This window comes from Hippoglossus hippoglossus, chromosome 12 (assembly GCF_009819705.1).
Source record: "Hippoglossus hippoglossus isolate fHipHip1 chromosome 12, fHipHip1.pri, whole genome shotgun sequence".
NCBI lineage: Eukaryota > Metazoa > Chordata > Actinopteri > Pleuronectiformes > Pleuronectidae > Hippoglossus > Hippoglossus hippoglossus.
Window position 1 is genome coordinate 9,593,269 of NC_047162.1, and position 20,507 is coordinate 9,613,775.

The 20,507-nt window shown below is 41.2% G+C and overlaps 2 protein-coding genes and 1 long non-coding RNA gene across 6 annotated transcripts in view; 1 reads left to right on the forward strand and 2 right to left on the reverse strand.

The window, feature by feature from the left end:
* LOC117771539 (nucleus accumbens-associated protein 2) overlaps window positions 1–10,715 on the reverse strand; it is a 28,166-nt gene extending 17,451 nt beyond the window's left edge. Inside the window, exon 1 of one of the 2 annotated variants that reach the window (XM_034602029.1) lies at window positions 10,211–10,715. The gene's annotated coding sequence lies outside the window, so the exon portion shown is untranslated. Of the gene's footprint in view, window positions 1–9,563; window positions 9,634–10,210 lie in introns of those variants that run through there. The other variant, XM_034602031.1, reaches the window with a different exon arrangement.
* A 3,643-nt stretch (window positions 10,716–14,358) lies between these two features.
* Window positions 14,359–16,151, reverse strand: LOC117771540 (transmembrane protein 250). 2 transcript variants are annotated; one of them, XR_004615611.1, is made up of 3 exons: window positions 15,943–16,151; window positions 14,964–15,652; window positions 14,359–14,918 (listed from the first exon to the last, which is right to left on the reverse strand). XR_004615611.1 is itself a non-coding variant. In XM_034602032.1 (2 exons), exon 2 carries the CDS (start codon window positions 15,476–15,478, stop codon window positions 15,059–15,061), a length of 420 nt encoding a protein of 139 aa, XP_034457923.1. In that variant the 5' UTR covers window positions 15,479–15,652; window positions 15,943–16,151; the 3' UTR covers window positions 14,359–15,058. The 2 variants fall into 2 exon arrangements, 1 of the variants encoding a protein (XP_034457923.1); XM_034602032.1 differs by having other exon boundaries at window positions 14,359–15,652.
* Window positions 16,152–16,599: 448 nt separating this feature from the next.
* Window positions 16,600–20,507, forward strand: part of LOC117771629 — a 55,595-nt gene continuing 51,687 nt past the window's right edge. For both annotated transcript variants that reach the window (XR_004615621.1, XR_004615620.1), the window contains exon 1: window positions 16,600–16,703. This is a non-coding gene — a long non-coding RNA (uncharacterized LOC117771629). The remainder of the gene's footprint in view (window positions 16,704–20,507) is intronic.

Consider the following 20,507-nt stretch of genomic DNA (forward strand, 5'->3'; position numbering starts at 1 on the left):
TGCCTTTTCTTTCCACAATTCGTTGTATATGTTGATCTTTATTTTAACATTCAGATCTTTGTTGATGCAAACTCCAAGTCAGCCTGGTAAAATGCGATCAAGAATTTGGAGGTGGATTCATTGTTTTAGACTCATTCAAACAGCTTCATTGGTTCTACTGACTGTTGGGGAGTTTCCGGCCATTTAAACCTCTTTCAGCTTAGTGGGGGAGTTTCAAGCTGTTAACAGAAACAAATGCATTTGTTTGAAATGTGGTTTCAAACAGTCACTGTGTGTTCAGGGAAAATTATGAAAGGAAAAAAGTAGAGCAAAAAAATAGTAACTTATTGTCTTTATCAATTTCACAGCCTCATTCATCCAAGCGCTCTGTAGCACGGAGATTTTGGGGTTATTTCTTTTGTAAGAATAACTTGCTTGCCAGCAAAATATTGGAGAATTATAGCTAACACCGTCATAAGGCCAGGTACTTATATTTTATCCTTGTAGCTGCTGGGGCATAGCTGAAAAAACTCTCCCTGGAAAAACAACATCACAGACTTGAGTTTAAATACTACTGCATTACCTCCTGTCATGTCCCTAATTTAACTCTATGGGTCATTTGATATCACATGTAAACATGTCAAAGTGGAACATTTCCTTGTGTACTGTTTAACCTGTTCTATAGGCTTTTACCTGTTGGAAACACGTAGTCTATTGCAAAAACAATTTCAAAAGGTCTATGCTGTAGGTATACACGTGCTAGAAGCATGTGACATGTTACAACAGTGGATTTACATTCCAAGAACCATTCAAATCTGTGGATAACAGCTGCAGTGAGTGTGTCAATCAAACAGGGGCTTTTTAAGGTGAGAGTAATAAAAAACACAATAAATTAGCTTATGCACCTTTAAGTGTGAAAGCTGCTTGGAATTTTTTCAAGAGTAAAAATACAGTTTTTCTCCACTCAAGAGGTGTTTCTCTGCATGAAAAACAAATTTAAGGTTATAGCAGGGGGTTGAATTATAACACAAAACTTGAAAAACTGCATGGTGAAGTTCCCAGTGCGTATAACAGTGACGGTGAGAAGTAGAGTGTGTGGCAGGGGAGTCTGGGGGTGGGGGTGAAACAGAAGTAGAGAGGGGGGGGGGGGGGGGGGGGGGGGGTGTGTATGGAGAGAATAAACATGCCATTTTGATCACCATGCGCTGTCGTGTCTGAGCTGAATGCTCTACAGTGACACATGCGTGACATCAGAGCAGCCCAACATGGCTACCAGAGGAGCCCGGCGCAACGCAAAAAATGAGGACACATCTTTCAGCATCAGTGCCCCACTGTCTACAGACAGGCATACACAAACACACACACGCACACACACCCACACAGAGAGAGAGAGAGAGAGCAGTGCCGACACTGACTGAGTGCCCTGTGTACATTTCTCAATTAGAGCAGACAGAATGCTTTAATTCACTCTCTTCCATGAATAAAAAAAACCCTGCAGGAAAAATAAATGCTATTTGATATCATGAACTGGGGTAGGTGGATAACAAGAACGTCTCATGACATGCGGCAAAGATTTCCCATGATAAAAAAAATAAAAAAATCACAATGTTGCCTAGTGTTGGAATGTATCATAAAAGACGGTTTGTTCATGTGCACAGCGTTACGTACACATTTATTTTGAGTGCATATGCCACCCCCCCACCACCACCCTCCTCCAGCAGACCCCCCCACACACACACACACACATACCCACACTTCACTGACCTAAGAATCTTCCAGTCAGCACCAGACTAAGCAAGCACACATGTGCTCAAATAACATGTCACCTTGGATAACCTCATAACGCTGCTAACATACTGAAAAGGTCTCATGCTGACCTATGTGAACAGAGCTTGTTTATCTCTCTCTCAAGTCAGAGCTGATCAAACGACACGGAAAGAGACAGAGAAACTCGCGCAGCAGCAAAATCCCATGTTAGTTTTTTTATGTAGATATTCATTTGTGTAGCTGAGGGTCAGTCAGTCGAGGGCGAAGAGAAGTATGATATGGGAGTTTCCCAACATTAACACAAATGCAAGTAGAAGAAATGAGTGATCCTACTTAAAGATATCAGGGTATAATACTGTTCTGTAGTTAAACAACCTTGATTAACATTGTTTTCTTGTTTGTCTGGCAGGTCATTGCAGGGCTATACGACCTATAATGCTGTTAGACTGATGATATAGAGCAATGTGGCCTATACTGGTTCACACAGTCATAAAATGTAATTACTCTATACACAGATTGCTTTTATGACCTACTTGTTTTGAATTGTAACAAGTCTTTATAAATAAGACTATTATTATCACAACAGTAGCTACAAAGAGCCTTTTTATCCATGAACTAAAACATTTTTTATGTTTGAGATTGTGAGATTGTGAGATTTTTTGAGGTCTTGCTGATATTTAGATGAGAAGGTTGACGCTATACTCTTGGTATACATGTATACTAAATATGACGCTTCTGCCACCGGTTAGTTACCTTAGCTTAGCAATAAGACCAGAATAAGCTAGCTGGGCATTGTTGCAGCATCCACCAGCTACCAGAGAGCTCATTCATTAAAAAACGCAATCATTTGTTGAATTCATCCAAATAACAAAAAGTAATATCGACAAGTTTTATGAGGGTAAAGTACATAAATATTTATAATTTGAGCCAGGCTAGTTTACCTCTGTTTCCTGTCTTTGTGCTAAGCTAACCTAACTAGCCTGTGGCTGTAGCTTCATAATGAAAGCACATATACAAGAGTGTAGTTAGCATCAGGTTAGCTTTGTTTAGCATAAAGACCAGAAAAGGCTAGCTTGGCTGTCGTATTGGCAGAAATATCTAGCAGATATCAGAAAGCTAACTATCATTTGTTTAAAAATTATATCGACAAGCTGCAGTTTTATTAGGTGCTTACTGCAATTTTTCATCCGAGCCAGGCTAGCAGTTTTCCTCTGTTTCCTGTCTTTATGCTAAGCTAACTGGCCACTAGCTGTTGCTTTAAATTTAACGGACATACACAAGAGTGCAAGTAGCATCCAGTTGGCTTAGCTTAGCATAAAGACCTAAAACAGCTAGCTTGGTTATGTCGAAGGGTTGAAATATTATCCACCAGTAACCACCAGGTCTTTATGCTAAGCTAAGCTAACTGGCCACTGACAGTAGCTGTATATTGAGCGGACATAGACAAGAGCAGCGTCTACCCGTCGCTCAGTAAAAAAGCAAATTATTTCCCAGAGTACATCAAATGATTATTACATTAATTGTTGCCATGACCACAGAACAAATTGAATTTCTTACCAATACATGTCGGGACAAAATTTCAAGTCAAGGTCCTTTCATCATTCTGCGGGGAGCGTGTAAAAATATCAGGTAAGCAATGCTAATGCTGGGATTTAGCGATAATTGCTAACGTATGTTAGCAGTGTAAATGGGAGATGATGTGTGTGTAGGGGGGGGCTGTGCAGTGAAAACCACCCACCTCAGATTCCTGTCTTTTTCCACTGGCTCCTACGAGCGCTGTGCCCGGCTGTGAGGACACGAGGAGCACATGCAGAGCAGGTCATCGCCACAGAGACGGGGGGGTCAGCCCATTCGCTTACCTCACTTATTACCTTAAGTAGTAATTAGCACGCTTTGTTTACTGCCAGGAGCCTTGAGAGAGGCTTGAAGTTTGCAGCAATTTAATTATGTACAGCAGACAGCAAAAGAGCATGGAAAATTGAGGTGGGCTGCGAGGATAAATGCCATCCATGGTGGTCTCTCTGTCTACTTCTGTGTGACTGAGTGTGTGTCTGCATGATTTTGTGGGGTTTATTTATGTGTTTCTGTGTGTGTTTGTGCATGTCTGCAGGCGTCATCCCCCGAATTATAGGTTTGACTTTCACAGTGAGTCTAATGTCCCACCGCTGAAAATCTAAGGATCTGGGAAAATTGTTTGAAACCTATTCAGGCTGCTGCGGCTTCACTTACAGTGAAGCCTTTGCAAAGATATGGGGAGTTTAAAGAGTTGATTCAAGCTCGCACAATCTTTCTCTGGAGATATTTAGGTGAATGCCAGTGACCTTATTATTATAAATCCTGACATAATGCAGATTAAACATAAAGGGTTCAACCAAGGCTCTCCAGTTCTGCAGATGAAGGGCTTTAGGTAATAATAAGAGTGATTATACAAGTATGAACAACTTTGAAATCTTTTCAGAATTGCTCTTAATGCATCTTACATTATAAAAAGTGGAATAAGCTCCTCATAATGGTACATAACCTCATGAATTTCAATATACTGATGCCACGAATACTGTCGAACGAGTAACATAAAGTGCAAAATCAAATTTTCCATCCTATTTGAGAAGCAGATCTCATGACTATATCAGAAACACGTCCTCATCCTGATTCTCAACAGTCTGAAGCGCTCTAATATGGCTAGGTGCTCCTATTCATGCTGAAAATACTCAGAACAATGAAATGTGCACATGCTCCCGTTCTTTTCTTTTCGCCTTTTTTTTTTAATACACGAGCACAAATGCACAGACATGTACAATCACACTCTCAACACACCCATACACAAACACACACACAGACGCACGCAACACAGGCACGACATTCATACCATGTGATCTTGCTAGGCATTATGCCAACGGCCAAACATGTCACTTACCAGAAATCTCTGAGACAGAGCGAGAGAGTGAGAGAGTGAAAGAGAAAGAGAGAAAGAGAGAGGGAGATTCTGCACATTTGTGAGAGCTCCTTGTCAAGTGTGAGTACAGTGCATACACTGGGAACATGAAATTTAGCTGCTACAGTTATCTGCAATGTAGTGTGGTGTGGGGGCTGTGATTCTGAGAAAAGAAAAAAAGAAAAGAAAGAGAGACACGTGATCTTTGAGATCTAATGTGGAATTGTTCTGAGGAACATGCCATGTTTACTGTTCATTGTCTCCATTCTTGGAAGGCTTCCTGAAAAGCACGTAGCACGCCAGGACCGTCCAAATCAGTTACATTTCAAAATCCGAAACGGTTCCTGCTGATCCTTCCTCTCATTTACCCCCACTCAGTATTTTCCTGCACATGCATGAATGGTGTGTGTTGATGCATAGCACATGACAGTAAAGATGGAAAATCACAGATCACAGAACCTATGCTCTACGTTATCATATTTGTGTGTGCTTCAACAAACACAACTCACACATCCTTCCTCGTTTTTTATCTCGTCTTTTGTCTAATCTTTCTTCCTCAAGTAAGTCTGAAAGTATATGAGGCACTGACGAAAAGCTTGTTGTAAATTCTAAGAAGAAGAAAAATATCCGCCACTCTACATATTAAACGAGGAACTGCACAACCCTGTCTTGTGGCTTTTTTTTTTTAAATCACCTTTTTACACCACAAACATGCCGAGCACACGTAGCTTGGCTGCAAAACACTGTAGCATCACGCTAATCACTGGATTATCTTTTTTCCCCCCACCTGGATCCCATCCCAATCATATTTGCTTTTGATTCAGGTGGGATACGTTAGCTTACTGTGTTAGCAGACCTACCAGTGGAACATTGGTCATTTCACCGTAATTTCGTTTATTCAAGTAAATTTATCAAATTCGCGCAATTGGCAGTTTATCTGATTTGATGTGACTCCCAACTTAATTTATGCTTTGATGAGGAAACACGTGGACGTGGCGAGGTCACTGGGGCCTCCAGCTTTGTTGACTATTCATGTACGTTTCACAACTGGGACTTTATGATCCTATAAACCTCATGCAAAGAGCTGAGAGGATGTTCTTCCTTTTCAGGTAACAATAGTAATATTGGAGGGGGCACATATAGGTCATTTCAGATTTATGGAAATACCAGACGTTAAAGACGGTAGCCGACTACTCTCATGTTCACAGATGTTTGGGCTTTTCCACCACAAAAGAAAACAAGCTGTCTTACGCTCCTCTCAGTCCCTCTGGTACATTGAATTGAACATTTGCATGCTGGCCAAACACAACCAATCAAATACGGACCTTGAAATAATTAGGTTGCAGTTTTCAAGCATTGTGGACACTTGACGGAAAAAGCAATTTAACACCTCCTCAGTCAAATAGAAACTACTGTGATCTGGGGGACAGATGTGTCAAGAACATGTGAGGAAAGTTAGAATTAGCTTCAAAATGAACTTATGCGACTTCTTATATATACACTAGATAAGAAGTCGCAACGATATATGTGATGGATTTCTCTGTTATGGATGAGCATTAGAGGCAGGGATAGGAACAAAAATATCATTCTGCATTTGACAATATAGTCAAAATGTTGAGAAAAAAAGTTGAAAAGTTAAGAATAAAGTCAACCTAAAGCAGAGGAGGAGGATTTTTTTTCCATTGTGCAGTTTGAAAACATAGTTGAAATGTTGGGAATAAACTCAAACTAATCCAGAGGAGGAAGATTTTAAAAATTCTGCTTGGTTGGTTACATCACAGTTAAGAATAAAGGAATACCCTTTACATTATTGATATGATACAGCTATTAAATAAGCATACAGTTGCACCACTTCAGAAAATCACTCTCACACTCCAGGGATGTGACATTTTGGCAGCTCGTATAACTGTCAGTCGCTCCTCCAACTGGATTTGATGTACCAAAGAAGTGAACTTCACCCTTGACATTTCAACTTTATTCTCGAAATGCAAACCCTTCCTCCTCTCCTGTTTTTTTTCTCCTTATGTCTGGTCCTAATAGTCTCCAGTACATAACATTTCCTTTTTGTATTTCAGCTCTAACCAACAAGCCTGAACACACGAGCTGAAGCAGCAGCAGCAGCAGAAACGTGTCTTTTAAATCCATCAGGGTTTAACCAGAGCCGGCTCTGCGTTATATGCAGAAAGTACGAGCCTAATGCATGAGAATATGATGTACGAGTGGTGCCCTGTATCGCATACCATCAGCAATGACTCATCACTGTCTCAGGAAAGGAAAAAATCATACACGCATAAAGCTTCTCCCCACACACGCATAGGCAGAGAAGGAGTGCATCGAGCATGAGGGCACACACACACAAACACACACAAACACACACAGCAAATAAAGCAGCGCCGAGGACGAACGTGGACTCCAGGTTTTAAATGTTATGGTTTGGATCAATAAATGTGTTTTAAGGTCTGCCTATGATGATTTTTAACATCAGTAGCATGCAGTGTTATTCGTCTGTGTGTGTGTGTTACTGTGAAATACAGTTGGAATTGACAATGACGCTTGTCCTGAAATATTTACCGTCCACAAAATCACAGTGTAAATCACCTTTAGGTGGTTTTCTCCTAGTGGTCGACATATTTATCGAGCACTGCTTGACGCTAACTTGTATCTCTTATAAAGCTCCGGAGAAATTTTACAGAGGTTGTAACCTGACTGTGCTTTTTCTTATTTTCTGACAGTTTTACTCTTCACCTCTTTCTGTCAGTACCCAGCATCAGTTACATTTGAAACTAGTGTTGCCGTTCTCTCGCCTTGACACTCCCCACTTGCAGACAACCCCGGGCCCCCTTGTGGAATGCTGTATAGCGTGAGGCCTATGGAGGAAGGGCATCCCGGGACACAGCGAGAGCACACAAATACACACTCACACACACACGCACACACTACATATGCTAACACAGCCACTAACACGCACATAGACAAATACAGCTGTTGAGAGCCTTCACAACCCTTTGGCAGACTTCCAAGTCAAAGACGAGTGCTGGAAGGCCTCCGTTTAGAGAGAAAGAGAGAGAGAAAAAAAAAAAAAAGTCTCACATTTTCCATGTATGTTGTGTTTAACACTTGAAGATAGAAACTTGGCAGCACAATCGCCACATTACCTCGAACTGATTCCCCCCCCCCCCCCATCCCGTACTGTGGGGAGGAGGAAGATTATCAAAAACTACCTTTATGCAAAGCTCGTCTACAAATACAACAATCTCATTATCGCCCATGGTATATTTCACAGAAGAGAAGCAGAAGCAGAAGGGACGTGTTTCTTAAAAAACAAGATTCACACTACACTGGTTTAATGATTCATACAGATCTATAAGGAAGGGCTTAAGGACTGATCCAACCTGTGTGACTTCTGTTACGGGACTAGGATCCTTAGTTCATACATATAAGAAAGATAAAGATGTCGCCCATAACCAATGAGCAAATATGTGTGTGTTTTTTTTTTTCTTTGCATAATCATCTTGACAACTAACACATGACTCCGCTGTGGTCTAGAGACAATAAGAAAGAGAGCTGGGTGTCAGAGAGAAAAAGAGTGTGTGTGAGAGAGAGGGAAGGAAAGTGACAGGAAATTATGAAAATCGCCACAGGCTGCGTGTCGGCGAGCCACAAACTGCACCCATGTACACACACACACACACACACACACACACACACACACACACACAACACACACACACACACACACACACACACACACACAACACACACACACACACACACACACACACACACACACACACACACACACACACACACACACACACACACACACACACACACAGGAGGGGAGGGAGTGTATGTATAGTCAGATATGGCTCCTGCAGGGTTCAGGTGAGGTAAACAAAGCCACAACTGACACATCAGACACTGCGGGCTACAGTTACATGCAAGAAGGGAACAACTTGTTTTTCAACCTTTAATTGAATCTGAATTTGCTGCTAAACATATTAACTTTATGAATTTAAAGCGCCTTGGGTCCCATTTGGGTCCAGTCCAAAGATTTTATAGCCTTTATTGTGTCATTTTTGTAATGATTATAAATGTTGTTTCAGGGCACCCAGGTTAGATTTTAAACTCTAAACCATCATTTAAACACGCAGATACCTTGAAGTAATACTTTAAATGCTTGTGAGTGAGGGTTCATACAGTGACACTCTTCAAACCTTCGCTCAAGTTATTTAAACTGTTCGGTCACGCATTTGCATCTTTGGTGCACATTTTGGTCCAGCCCAAGAATCTTGTATCCACATTTCAATTTTGAAAATGATTATAAATGTTGTTGACAATTCTCGTGCACTCAGATTAGATTTTAAACACAAATCACCATTTAAGCATGCGGACATTCCTTAAACTAACATACAATATAGGCAACACTCCTCCAACCTTTGCTCACAAGTATTTGAACCGTTATCTCAACATATCGTCATGTTTAAATAATGGATTTGTGCCCATTTTGGCCCAGCCCAAGGACTTTATAGCTTTTAATAATGTATTTTTTTGTCTATTATTATAAATATTGTTGATTTTTTTAGTGCACTCAGGTTAGGTTTTAAACACTAAAGCATCATTTGAACATTCATACGCTTGAAGTAACACTTAAATCCTTGAGGTGAGATGTTCGAGACGGCAGCTGCACTGGATCATACCGTAACACACTTCAAACCCTAACTCACATGTATTTAAAGCCTAAAATCCAGGTATATCAAGGAATTTATAGCCTTCATTATGACATTTTTGTAAATAATTATTAATGTTGAGAGCACCAAGGTTAGAATTTAAACACAAAACCGCCATTTAAACATTGCAGGATACTGCTTAAACTAACACTTACGAGTGTGGCAGCTGCACTGGATCATATAGGAACTCTGCACTGCCCCAAAAACCCCTGCAACCTCAGCTGATCTCTGTGCTGCTTGTAGCAGTCGTGCAGCATATAGCAACACAATAGATGCATTATGGTGGAGATTTTTTTTTTTGGTTGGGGGGGGGGGGGGGGGGTGTTTGACTTCATTATGACGCCAGAGCGATAATACATCCTACCACTTTCTCTACTCGTGCAGCTGAAAACTAATGACAATAGTATTCCTGTGGGTTTTTTTTAAAGCGCTGTCCAAAATAGGACTACTCTTTCCTGGGGAATGTGGGAGGGTAAAAAAAAAAAAAACTACAAATATGATGTGTGATTGGTGGCAGTAGTGGTGGTGCTGGGGGGGGGGACACACACTTTCTGTGCGTAAAATCCACTCATCCAAATGACTTTTTATGGAAGTTAAAGAGTGTAAAACTTGACTTTAGGAGAGTTACAGTGTGGTGGCGAGATCATGGTGGATGAGAGGAGATCGCGGTGTATATGCGCACGGAGAAGGAGCGAGGGGAGTAAATGCATGGTAATGAAAAAAAAAAAAAGCCTATGCGTCATGCAAATCAGGCACTGTAAACACGGAGCCAAGACAAGACGAGAGCAGTGGATGTATTTACCCAGATATGTGGTTATTCCATGAGCCGCGGCTGTCAGCTGCGCAGATGTGGCACACGCTTCTCCCTCCGGATAGACCTCTAAAGTTTTGCTGGGTGTTTCAAAGACGGAAGAAAAAAAAAGGAAAAGAGCAGGCCCCTGGCTTTCCTCTCGTCCGCTGTCTCTCCCTCTATCTCTCCCTCTTCGGTCCTGGCTCTCCCATCTCTCTATCCCACTCTCTCTTTCTCTCTCTCTCTCCGCTGTCCCCTTACAGGAAGTGAACGCAGGGCGCACTCACATGAACAGTGCGCGGACCGCGAGCTGCCTGACATCACGCACGGCTCGGTGTGCACTTCTTTTTTAAAGACGCAGACATGTTGGCGGGACCTGGCAGGGGTGTATTTCTCACTGGGCTGGAGGTGCACGCCGTCCTGGCCGCAGCAGAACACACGGTTCGGTCGCAGGCTACCGTGCGCCTTTAGGGACACATGAACCCGGTGCACTCTGCAGGCTTAAAGGTGTAGACTACGTAAATGTGAGAGTATATAAACCTGCAGCGTGTATGATCGTGTGTGTGTGTAAGGAGACAACACACTGTGTGCATTCAGGGTGTGAGGTTGCAGTTGGGACAGGCTCTTCTTCTTCCTCCTTTTTTTTTTTTTTTTTTTTGCGTGTCCTATAAGGACAATGTACATGTGTGGTTACCTCACGTGTCCCCATGCGATGACAGCTCACTGCACGATGACGCGCATGTGTGCTGCTGCTGCTGCTGCTGCTGAGTTTAAAAAAGCGCCAACTGCAGGCGGCGTGTGGCCCACTCCAACTTTTCTTTCACTGCAGACCAGACATGCAAACATCACCATGCAGCATGCAACGAACTGATACACTGCAGGGGGGTGCAGACCTCAATATGCTCAAATGTCCCTCACAGAGAGGCATGACATGCACAGGAAATATGATTTTCTTATTATCCTATAACCTCTACCATTAGGATTAACCTGAAAAGTGTATCACCTGATTTGGAGTTTAAATATTACTGATTCTTTATTTCCCTCCCTACAACTTTCTGGCTTTCATTTAAAGTCAGTGGTTCCCATCTTTGTTTGCTTGCAAACCCTTTAAAACAAAGTCAAGTCAAATTGAAAGCTCTTGTCTAACTCAATGAGCTGTTAAAAGAGGCCCAAATAGCTACATACCACAAGTAAAAAGCAAGTAACAGAAGATGTGGTTATATGTAGCAGAAATATATATATATATATATGTTTAATTTGTGGTCATAAGGCACAAGATGGTTTCCAGGAGTTTGATAGCATATCGTAGCCATAATTATGGCAAAAGATACAAATAGTAGCTAAACTTAAAGTTAGACCACGCAACTAAACAAAATGTATTCAACCATTACGATTCACTTAAACAAGGTATTACCTGATACGGGGTCAATATAGTTTTGTCTGCTTCTTTGTCTTTGTTCGGTTTATTGGCAGGTGGCAGCAACACCAAGGTCCATTACCGACATCTACATCTACTTAAAATCAATATATTTTGGATTGTTTTATGGCCTTTTTAAAATGTGTTAATTATTTCCCCCCCCTCATACTGACTTTAATCTAAAGTCTTTAATCTAAGTCAGTTGACCCTCACCTTTTTTTAATTGCAACTCTTTGAAAACACAGTTAGGTGAAATTACAAGCTCTCACAAGCAAACACGAGTTTGTGAGCTGTAAGAAGGGGTACAAGAGGTTTAAAAGTAATTTGGCTACTTTCTGGCGGCCCAAAAAGCTAACCTAGTATTTGACAAATAAAAAGAAAACATGTATATATTGCAAAACATAATAAATAATATCATATGTAAATAATATAGAAAACTCTGGAATGGCTTTATGGAATAGAATTATTTTTTTTATTATCCTAAATCTAATGGTTGCCACACAAGGTGTCAGGACCCCTTGGGGGGCTGTGAGGCACTATTGAAGAGAGGGTCACAATATGATTTCCAGAAATGAGATACAACTTTAAAATGATTTGAAATAATATTTTAGCCATAATAGTGGAATGGGTCGTATAGCTTGGGAACTCCTGCGCTAACCCTTTAAACCACTGTAACTTCTAAAATGTATCATCGAAACATTAAGATTGGTGATCACTGTTGTGAGTGATCAAGGTTAAACTATAGCAATCTGTTTTTCTAATTATCAGTTTTACAATTAAAATCTTATTAAAGCCATCCAATGAAGTTCTGGAGTAGAGAAGTGTATCTGAGAACTATTATACCAGTTTTGCTTGGTAATAGTGGTAATATAATTAATGTACCATAACCCAGAATTTTACTTTATTAAACTAAAAGTACATTATTATATTAATTATCACCTCCACCTGTGTAAGTTTAGCTGTCAAATGCCAGTTTGCTCTGTATTCATTATCACATCACATACCTTATTATCTCTCCTCTCATAATGGCACTAAAAGGCCTTTATTTCTCACCTTCGTTTTCATTTTTAACTTCTCGTGTTGCTTCTGTCTTCTCTCCAGGATCAATACCCGGTTGAGACGTGTCTCTGTACAGTCTTGTGATATTCCTATATGAGCCTGCCGTGTGTTTACAGTACTTATTGTACCTCTACTGCTATTTTAAGCACTGCAATATTCCCTATTGGGATTATCATGTGTCTGTGGTGGTCAACAGTGAGTTTATAATGATCTTATTGTACCATTAGAGCAGCTATATCCTCATCAAGGATGTAGTGTGTGTTTGCAAGAAATTAAAGGTTGTTTTTCCCCCCATTATGACTCATCATTCAACTAAATTCACTGAAAGCTGTTACTGTGGCCTAATTAAATGACAGCTTAAATCAAGTGTTGACAGTGGCTACTAGAATGGCACCATGAATTGTTCCCTGGGAAAATAGTGAAAATGGCAAAAATGCCCAAAGTCACAATGTTAAAGAAAAGATTAATAAATTCTGGATCTGCCCCTTTGTCAGGATCCATGACATTTTAATGGGTTCTCACTTTGCCTATGTCCCATCCTTCCATCAAATTTTGTGGAAATCCAATCAGTAGTTTTTGCGTAGTCCTGCTCACAAGCAAACAAATGGACAAAACATTACCTCTTTGATGTAACAATAACCATAGTGGGATAATTGAAGTTGATGCTGTATGACGGAATCGTTTTAAGTGATCTATTTTTGAATCGTCCGGAGTGCTCCAGCATGTGCTGAATATAATCATTTTATGCAGCGATTAGTTGTGCATTACCATGTATTCTATATTTTTCATAAATGAAGAGTTCAAGGTTTGACCTGGATGGGGGGGGGCTGCGAGGGAATCAAAAGCAGAAGAAGCGTTGTCGAACAAGAAAATAAAAAACAAGACAAGTCATTCAGACAAAGCAACCAAAAAGAAGAAATGAAAATGCGTGGGTAGTGGCAAGTTCACCTACAGTCCAGCGCTATACGGACACCACGAGACAACTCATGTTCTCCAGTTCTCCTCTGGTGCAGCTGGGCTGTCAGATCGGCCTCGGCTCTCGAGTACGAGGCATATGATGCGTTGATCCTCGGAACAAAAGCTTATTGTTGCCGCCTGATTATGCATTTGCCGCTCAAGGCCATACCAGTCTCAAGCATGTCTCAGTCGGTTTCCCAACCGCTGTGTCGAAAGTTCATATGAAAAGATGGCCCTGCTGGTAGTTTTCCAACTTCTTTCCTCTTTGTTTCATGTCCTATAATGGAAGATAGGCAAGGACATCTACGTTGATTTTTGTACAAGGTATAAAATATGAGTGAAAATACCTAAAACAGAAGTTGAAGTGTTAAACAGATTCTTTCAACTTCAACCTCATGCGCCCTCATGAGTTTCATGTCAGCGTAGGCTTCATGCTATGTGATAATGAGGCTATATAAGGTAACTGGGACACAGCCAATTCCATTGTTATGCTTGGCAGAAAACAGCGGGGTCTAGTTGTGGTTGGTGTTTGTTGCGCTGGGGGAAGCTGAACAGAGAAGTCAGTCAGATCGGCTCTGAAACCATGTGAAGAGCGACTGACGGAGCACTTGACCCAACGCCCTTTTTTCAATTTGAACTGTCACACACTCTTATGACACAGCTCGGGGCGCACCGTCATGGGTGTTAAGACAACACAGAAAGCAAATTGACTCGGCCACGCATCTCAGGGCTCGACACATTTCATCAACGGAAAATTTATTAAATTACTTTACAAAAAAAAAAGAAAAAAAAGCTGGATGTTTGTCACTTGAATACCTGCCCCGCCCCCCCAACCCTATTCCACAAAACAACATTATACACACTGCTGTTGTCGACTTGTTTTGGTCACTTTCGCCACCATAACTTTTCAGCTTCATCTATGTGGTATATTTTCATATGATATTAACATAATCCACATTGTCAACCGGGGAATCATGGTGCAATTTTGCTTTTGCTTTAGGGCCGACTTTGGGTTATTTTTGGCACACATGCCGGTCTTGCATCAGACAGCCATGATGCACATTAGTCATAGAGTAAGTCACGTCTTCATGCAACAGACATTCACTTTTTCCATTATTGCAAACGGAACAGTTCCTGGTCAAGATGCACATCAAAATCTGTGAAAACCGTTTACAAATGGCATGAAAATACAATAGAGAAGTAATAGAAATAACATATGAAATTCTATCATATCTGAAACCCAACCACTAAGGTTTTTACGCATTTAACCCCAACGTCAAAAGGGTCTTTTTCGACTACGGCGGAGCGACACAGAGCAGTCCCACAGGACACGTTAAAGCTGTGTGTTGTCCCATGAAGCCACACAGAGCTGAGGTTACAGTCTGCAGCATCCACGTGACACACACTACATCTCCATCACATCGCAGCTACATGTCCACAAACACCATGAAGCACCAGCCGAGCCCGCCCACCAGAAACATGGTGATCTGCATGCTGTAGATGATCAGGTCATTCACCACACCAAAGTCTAGACGCCGGTGACCCAACAAGAGCAGGATGATGGACAGCTTGTACTGCAGCCGCAGGAGCACGCGCACGCTCACGTACTGCAGGAAGAAGAGGGCGGAGAGCGCCACCCAGAGCAGGGAGGTCAGGAGGCTGCAGCCGAAGTACAGGAGAAAGCGGAGGAAGCTGTACATGCAGCGGGACCGCAAGTACAGGTCGAAGTTGTTGTACTTGGTGCGCACTAGCTTGGAGGCGTGTGTCGACCCGCAGGCTGAGTGCATGCAGGTGGTGTGGGGGCCATGGAAGCTGCGCACCCGCCGTGGGATGGGGATCACAGGCATGGGTGGGCTACGGGAGCCCAGGAGTGCCAGCTGCAGGGGGACTCCTCTGTGAGAGAAGCTGCTGGGGAGGCAGGAAGCTTCATTTGGTTGTGGGGCGACGAGCAGCTCTAGAAGTGGCAGCTTGGGGTGTGTGTCCAGTCAGAGAGGCCTTCCTCCTTCAGGTGCAACACAGATCTGTGGAGATATGACATTGTTACTGTGATTTTCTTAATGCAATGACAACCTGTGCATGAACACATGGCTGCAAACCTAACCCAAGAGATACAGGCCTCTGCAAAGTGTGCATTTTTTTACTGAAGTAGAACGTAACATGCATTTCAACACATGAGGTTAAGTCAGTGTGTGAGCATGAAGCTTCACATTATATTTGCACGACTACATCACAGCTGTGACACCAAATAACACGTTCCCCTCCATATATTCCTCTGTGGAAACAAGTGATGGTGCAGAATCAGTGATCTTACATGCAACACTATGGCGCCTTCCTCCTCAGTAAGAAAAGACGACGGCGGATTGACTCTCTGCGGCACTGAATCACATGATGGACACTTAGTGACTGTGACTCCAGCGTAAACACACACGATTTGTTTTCTGTCTTTTCTTGTTTATCTTTTCCTCGCGTCGGGTTGTTTTATTCCGGCGGAGATGAGACGTCGAGCCGGTTCCTCGAACGTAAAACTGTCGCAAAGCAAACGAGTCACGCTGCCCGTGACGTCAGACGGCGAGTTAAAGGGGAAGTGCGCCTCACCCGGAGAGAATGGAGCTGTGGATTTTCACATAAAAATAAGTTTCTATTGAGTTACACGGTTAGAAAATATGATATTATACATTGTGAATATATGTGTGTGTATTTGTTTGGGGGAGATTTGGGATTTCTGTGCAACAACAACAACAATAATATCATTATCATTATCATCATCATCATCATATTGGCTCCATCTCCTCCCAACACCCTCACAATAATAAAAAGTATAGATAGTTTATGATATATGATATGGATAATAATACTACTACACTACTACTACTAATAATAATAATGATAAAAGTGAAAATCCCCTCCCACTTCCCCTCTCCACCTGGCCTACTACTTCCTCCTGTGGCTCCACCTCCAGAAGCTCCACAGGAAGTCAGCTCACCTGGCTCACGTCTCTTTAAACAATGAGACCTGGCGGGCTGCGTGATGGCGGCCCCATCCTCTCAAGTGTGGACTGTCTGCATGACCAATGTAAGTTTATCTCGTTTGATGGTCCGACAGTGAAAGGATTTGATTGGTATTTTTGGTAGTTGAGTTGATGTTTAAGTAATGTTAAGTCTTTTTTTTTTACTGAGAAACCACTCCATGCTAATCCCTCACCTGTCCTCACCAACACACCTCTGAGTTGATTGTAGAAAAAACAGTTACATGCTGTTTTACAAGCTAACAATGAAGAATTGAAGCCAGACAACAGGAAACAATTAAAAGCTCTACCAGGTGAGCTATACGCCATCTCCATCTCCTGCTTCTATTCAGAAATGAAGCCAAAATATCCTGGATACAAACACTGCCATCTTGTACAGTTGAAGTCTGTTGATACCCCAGTATCCACTGTCACTCATGATGTTTCACCCTGTGAACAAATGAACACTTGGACATGTATCACTGTTATAAGAACACCCCAAAATGACAGAAAGAAATGTGTTCAACATGTACTTTGACTTTTTTGTTTGTTCCACGTCCCATCCCTTAACATGGAGACGGCGGAATTTATGAACCATACTGCAGCCAGATACCAGGGGGTGATCAAGATGCTTTGGCTTCACTTTTGGTGAGCAGTCATGTCGTCCATCTTTTATATACAGTCTCTGTTCTGTACCTGCAACAGTTCAGGGAAAGAAAAAGACGCTGCAGAGGTCACGTGTGCGTTCATGTTTATATGTCTGTAAACTTGACAAGGTTGCACAACATGTCCACTTGCGTGTCCTCAGAAGTGTAGGGACCACATTAAAGTGTTCTAGCCTTTCGCTCTTGTATGTCAAGTAACCTTGATTGGGCAGATTAATGCTCCGGCTGACTGATTACATCTCAGCTATCTGTCAGGAAGCCAGATGGCAGCAGGTGACCACATAAATCATTATAAATACACTTTTTCATTTATTTCTATGTTTATCTTAAAGGGTTTATTACAGTTGTTAATCGTGTTCTTGAGAAGGAATTTAAAGGTGTATTATGAGAAATTAGAAAAACAATCATCAAAATATTTAATCAAACACGCATAAAGCTGTCACCGAGGCGGAATATATTGTTCATGCATGTGCTCTGCCTTCACGTTATGATTGAGGTCAGTGATGAAATCCACAGAATAATAATAACTTGAGTGGCAGCCCCCACCCACCCTAAAAAAATCTGCAGTCTGCTCAAGTGAAGTGGCAGTATGTGTTTTGAATTAAGAGTATTTTCTATGTCCACGAGAGAGCGCTCACTGTCGCTGAGAAGGACTTTTGATATTGACGTGTGTGGTGAGTTGTTTAATCTTGGGACCTCAACAACAGAGGTCAAAGGCCTAGATGAAGACCTGCCTTTATTCTGACAATACTGTGATCATCATATCTAATCTAATTTCATTCAAAACTAAATATCAGAGGTCTAATCTTCGACCTCAGTGATGACAATCATGTGCTGGTCAGAGGTAACTGACTCCAGCCTTTAAATCCTACATCTCAGTGTATAATTGCAGTTTTGACTGAGAGGCTTCTCTTTGTGAAGTATTTTCCATTAAGTCTTCCCGATTCCCAGTTTTTAAAGACGTGCTCAGGTCACGTCAATGCAGTTGCTGTTGAATTCCCTGGAGGAGCTGCAGCCTCTTCTTCTCTTTCATCATCACTTTTCTCATGCAGTCTTATTTATATTTTATCTGCCGAAACTTGGCTTTGGCTTATCAGTGTCAAACTGTGACAAACAACATTTAACCAAGTCCTGCTTCAGACAAAGAGATGTCTTCACTTTCAATATTAATGCATAAGTGTTACTTGAGGATATTTTTCATTGGGGTCAAGTTTAATTAATGTTAGGTGCTAACTGACACGAGGTCTCACCCAAATGTTATTCAGTTTAAGGTACAAGTTGAAAATCCATCATGGTCGACTAGTTAACCATATCACTGCTCTGTTATGCAGAAAGGATTATGTTGTCATATGAATCAATTCTGCTTGGAAACTTCCAAATTGATTTAAAGCTCACACGGAAATTTTGAAGTCAGACAAAAAGTCCCCCAAAATTTTCTATATTTTGAATCTGTGGTTTCTAAACTTTGGTTCAGGACCCCTGGGGATTACAAATAAAATATCCTAACCATGATTCTTAGAAAAGAAAAAAATTATGTAATTCCCTAAACGTCTGTGTGTAGTTTATCAGAAGACATAGAAGGGACATGTTCAACTCGGCCTTGTTAGCACGCTGCCCCCCCATGTCTGAAAAAATAACAGCAGTTCAGTAACTCATTCAAACTCACATATACACCTCCTATGGGAACGATGATAAACAAGTTCAGTTTAATTTAATTTTAAAATTGTAACATTGACCATAACATCTTTATTGCAGATTCACCAGGTAGGATGAACGCTTCACTCTGTAACAGACTGTTTATATAAAGCAAAAAAAAAAGTGACTGTTTCAGAACTGTTTGAAGAGGACTCACTAATGACAAGGAATAATTCTGAAGTAGCTCGGGAGCAGCAACGCAGAGCAAGAAAACAGTTTTGGTGCTGCAACAGTTAAAATGTAAAATAAAACTGCAAATTAGAAAATGTGTAAACTGCTCTCTGATTTTCATTGTCACCTGACCCCTGAGGTGATTGTGACAGATTAGCGACAGAATCAGTTGTATTAAGGTCGATTTACAGCAACACAGGAAACGTTGTGACATGTGCATGTAGTTGATATATCCTCAAGTCTTTGGCTCTTTTATTTTGGGGGTTAGGGGCTGAAAATTTTAAGAGCCTCAGCTGTAAATCACAGACTTATCAGATGCTTCCATTCAGCAGTAAAAGTTTCTCTATCTTGGCCCACAAGTGGATTTTTTGGGACTCTGAATGAGCCAGAGGCTACTGCCCAGGTTGTTGTACTTCCCGGCTGAGTTTAATCCGTTTAGCAAGAAACTTTTTTCTGTATCTTCCTCTGTAACTCCCTTGAGTTGTGTACCTGTAATGGCCTGCACTATTTTCTGGTTAGAAGATTAATGGTGGTTATTTGGGAAAAGAAATACCCTGAAGGTTGACTTCGCTTGTCGAGGGGTGAAGAACCAAATTCTTTTCTCGGGTATAAATAAAGTTGGCTCAGTAGGAAAGGATACAGAGTTCAAGCTAAAACGACATGATGTTGAAACAAGCTCTGTGCAAGTTCACATTTAAGTTGGACAAATTCTGGATTTATTTGATCAGTTATTTAGAAAGAAACCTGCAAGAACAAGAGAACAACAGAAACAACCAAACCAAGTAAAAACAATTAATACCACAAACATCATCTAAAGAGAAAATAAACCAAATATAATTCAAGAATATTATGAAAATGAATAGAGTATAATGTTCAAATTAAACACGTCTCTCCACACCTGAATCACCCCCAACCCCCCATAACAATCCATCTATTCTATAACTGATCTGTCCTTCCATTCAAAACAGGTCCCATTACCATTTTATGGGGAAACATGAAATCAGGATTATAAGTTTGGTTACACTTTATTTTTATTCAAGTATGTAAGACAAATCAATCTTGCCAAAATGGACAAAGGCCTCAACCTTCTGTTATCCAACACAGATCAGCTGCTCGCTTTCTCTTTAATTAGTCCTAATCACATGAGTTGACCTATTTCACTGATACAACCGAACAAAGCAATGTTTGAAATTAGCTGCGATGCCAAGTCCCAAATTGAATGTTTCATAATGGTCTAATCTGCTTCACAGGAACGCAGGCCTACAAAGGGAGAGGTTATTTTCAGATTGACTGTGAATGCACTGAGATGTATTTGCAGACTAGAATTTGAAAAAAAATGTT